At 66.7% G+C, this 765-nt stretch overlaps 1 protein-coding gene across 1 annotated transcript in view; it reads left to right on the forward strand.

Moving 5' to 3' along the window:
• Positions 1-11: 11 nt before the first annotated feature.
• Positions 12-765, forward strand: part of SLC48A1 (solute carrier family 48 member 1) — a gene marked incomplete at its 5' end in the record, with an annotated part of 8,268 nt that continues 7,514 nt past the window's right edge. Inside the window, 1 exon segment of the mRNA XM_006168593.3 lies at positions 12-104. Coding sequence (XP_006168655.2) covers positions 12-104 — 93 coding nt within the window.

Below are 765 nucleotides of genomic sequence, written 5' to 3' on the forward strand. Positions count from 1 at the left end.
CGGCGCCTCCGCCGGTATCAGCTCCGTGGCCGGCTTCTCCATCTTCCTGGTCTGGACCGTGGTCTACAGACAGCCAGGGACCGCGGCCATGGGGGGGCTCGCAGGTACCGGCGCGACTCGTGGGGGCGCGGGGTTCCGGCGCGAGGCGGAGTGGGGCGGGCGTGCGGTTGCGGGGAGGACGCTGTCAGCTGCTCCAGAGGCTCCTCCCGGCGACGCTTCCCCCGGGGAACGGGTGGGGTGTTTACCCAAAAACGTCCCTTGGCAGCGCAGGCCCAGCGCGGGGCTCCTGGGTGCGTCCGGGACCTGATGCCCTCCGGAACCCCCGGCGCGACCCGGAGGCGCTGACCGCCCGCCTCTGTTAGCACAAACCTGCCGCGCCGCCTGGACTATCTAGTCCCCGCACCCGGCCGGCCGGCCCTCTGCCCCGTTGCCCCTTAGAGCGTCTGCTCTGCGCGCCTGCGTCTCTGGCCACCCCTTGCCACCGTTAGGGGGGAAGATCCCCCCAAACACACACTTATTCTGGGGATCCCTCTATCATCCTTTCCCTGTGGAGAGGACTAAGCGGGAAAAGAGGACTGTGGGATTCCTAGAGAAAGCCCATGTGCCTCGTTTCTGTGTGGACCCCTCACCCCACCAAACCCCTGAGCAGAGACGAGGGGGACTGTGCTGGGGAACTGATGAAAACTGGTCATTTTCTTTCCACCCACGTTGCTGTTGCTCTTTCCTTGGCCGAGGTCTGCTGACCCCGGCCAGCCGCCCTTTCTG

The sequence above is a fragment of the Tupaia chinensis genome, unplaced genomic scaffold (genome assembly GCF_000334495.1).
Source record: "Tupaia chinensis unplaced genomic scaffold, TupChi_1.0 Scaffold145870_1, whole genome shotgun sequence".
In the NCBI taxonomy this organism is placed as follows: domain Eukaryota; kingdom Metazoa; phylum Chordata; class Mammalia; order Scandentia; family Tupaiidae; genus Tupaia; species Tupaia belangeri.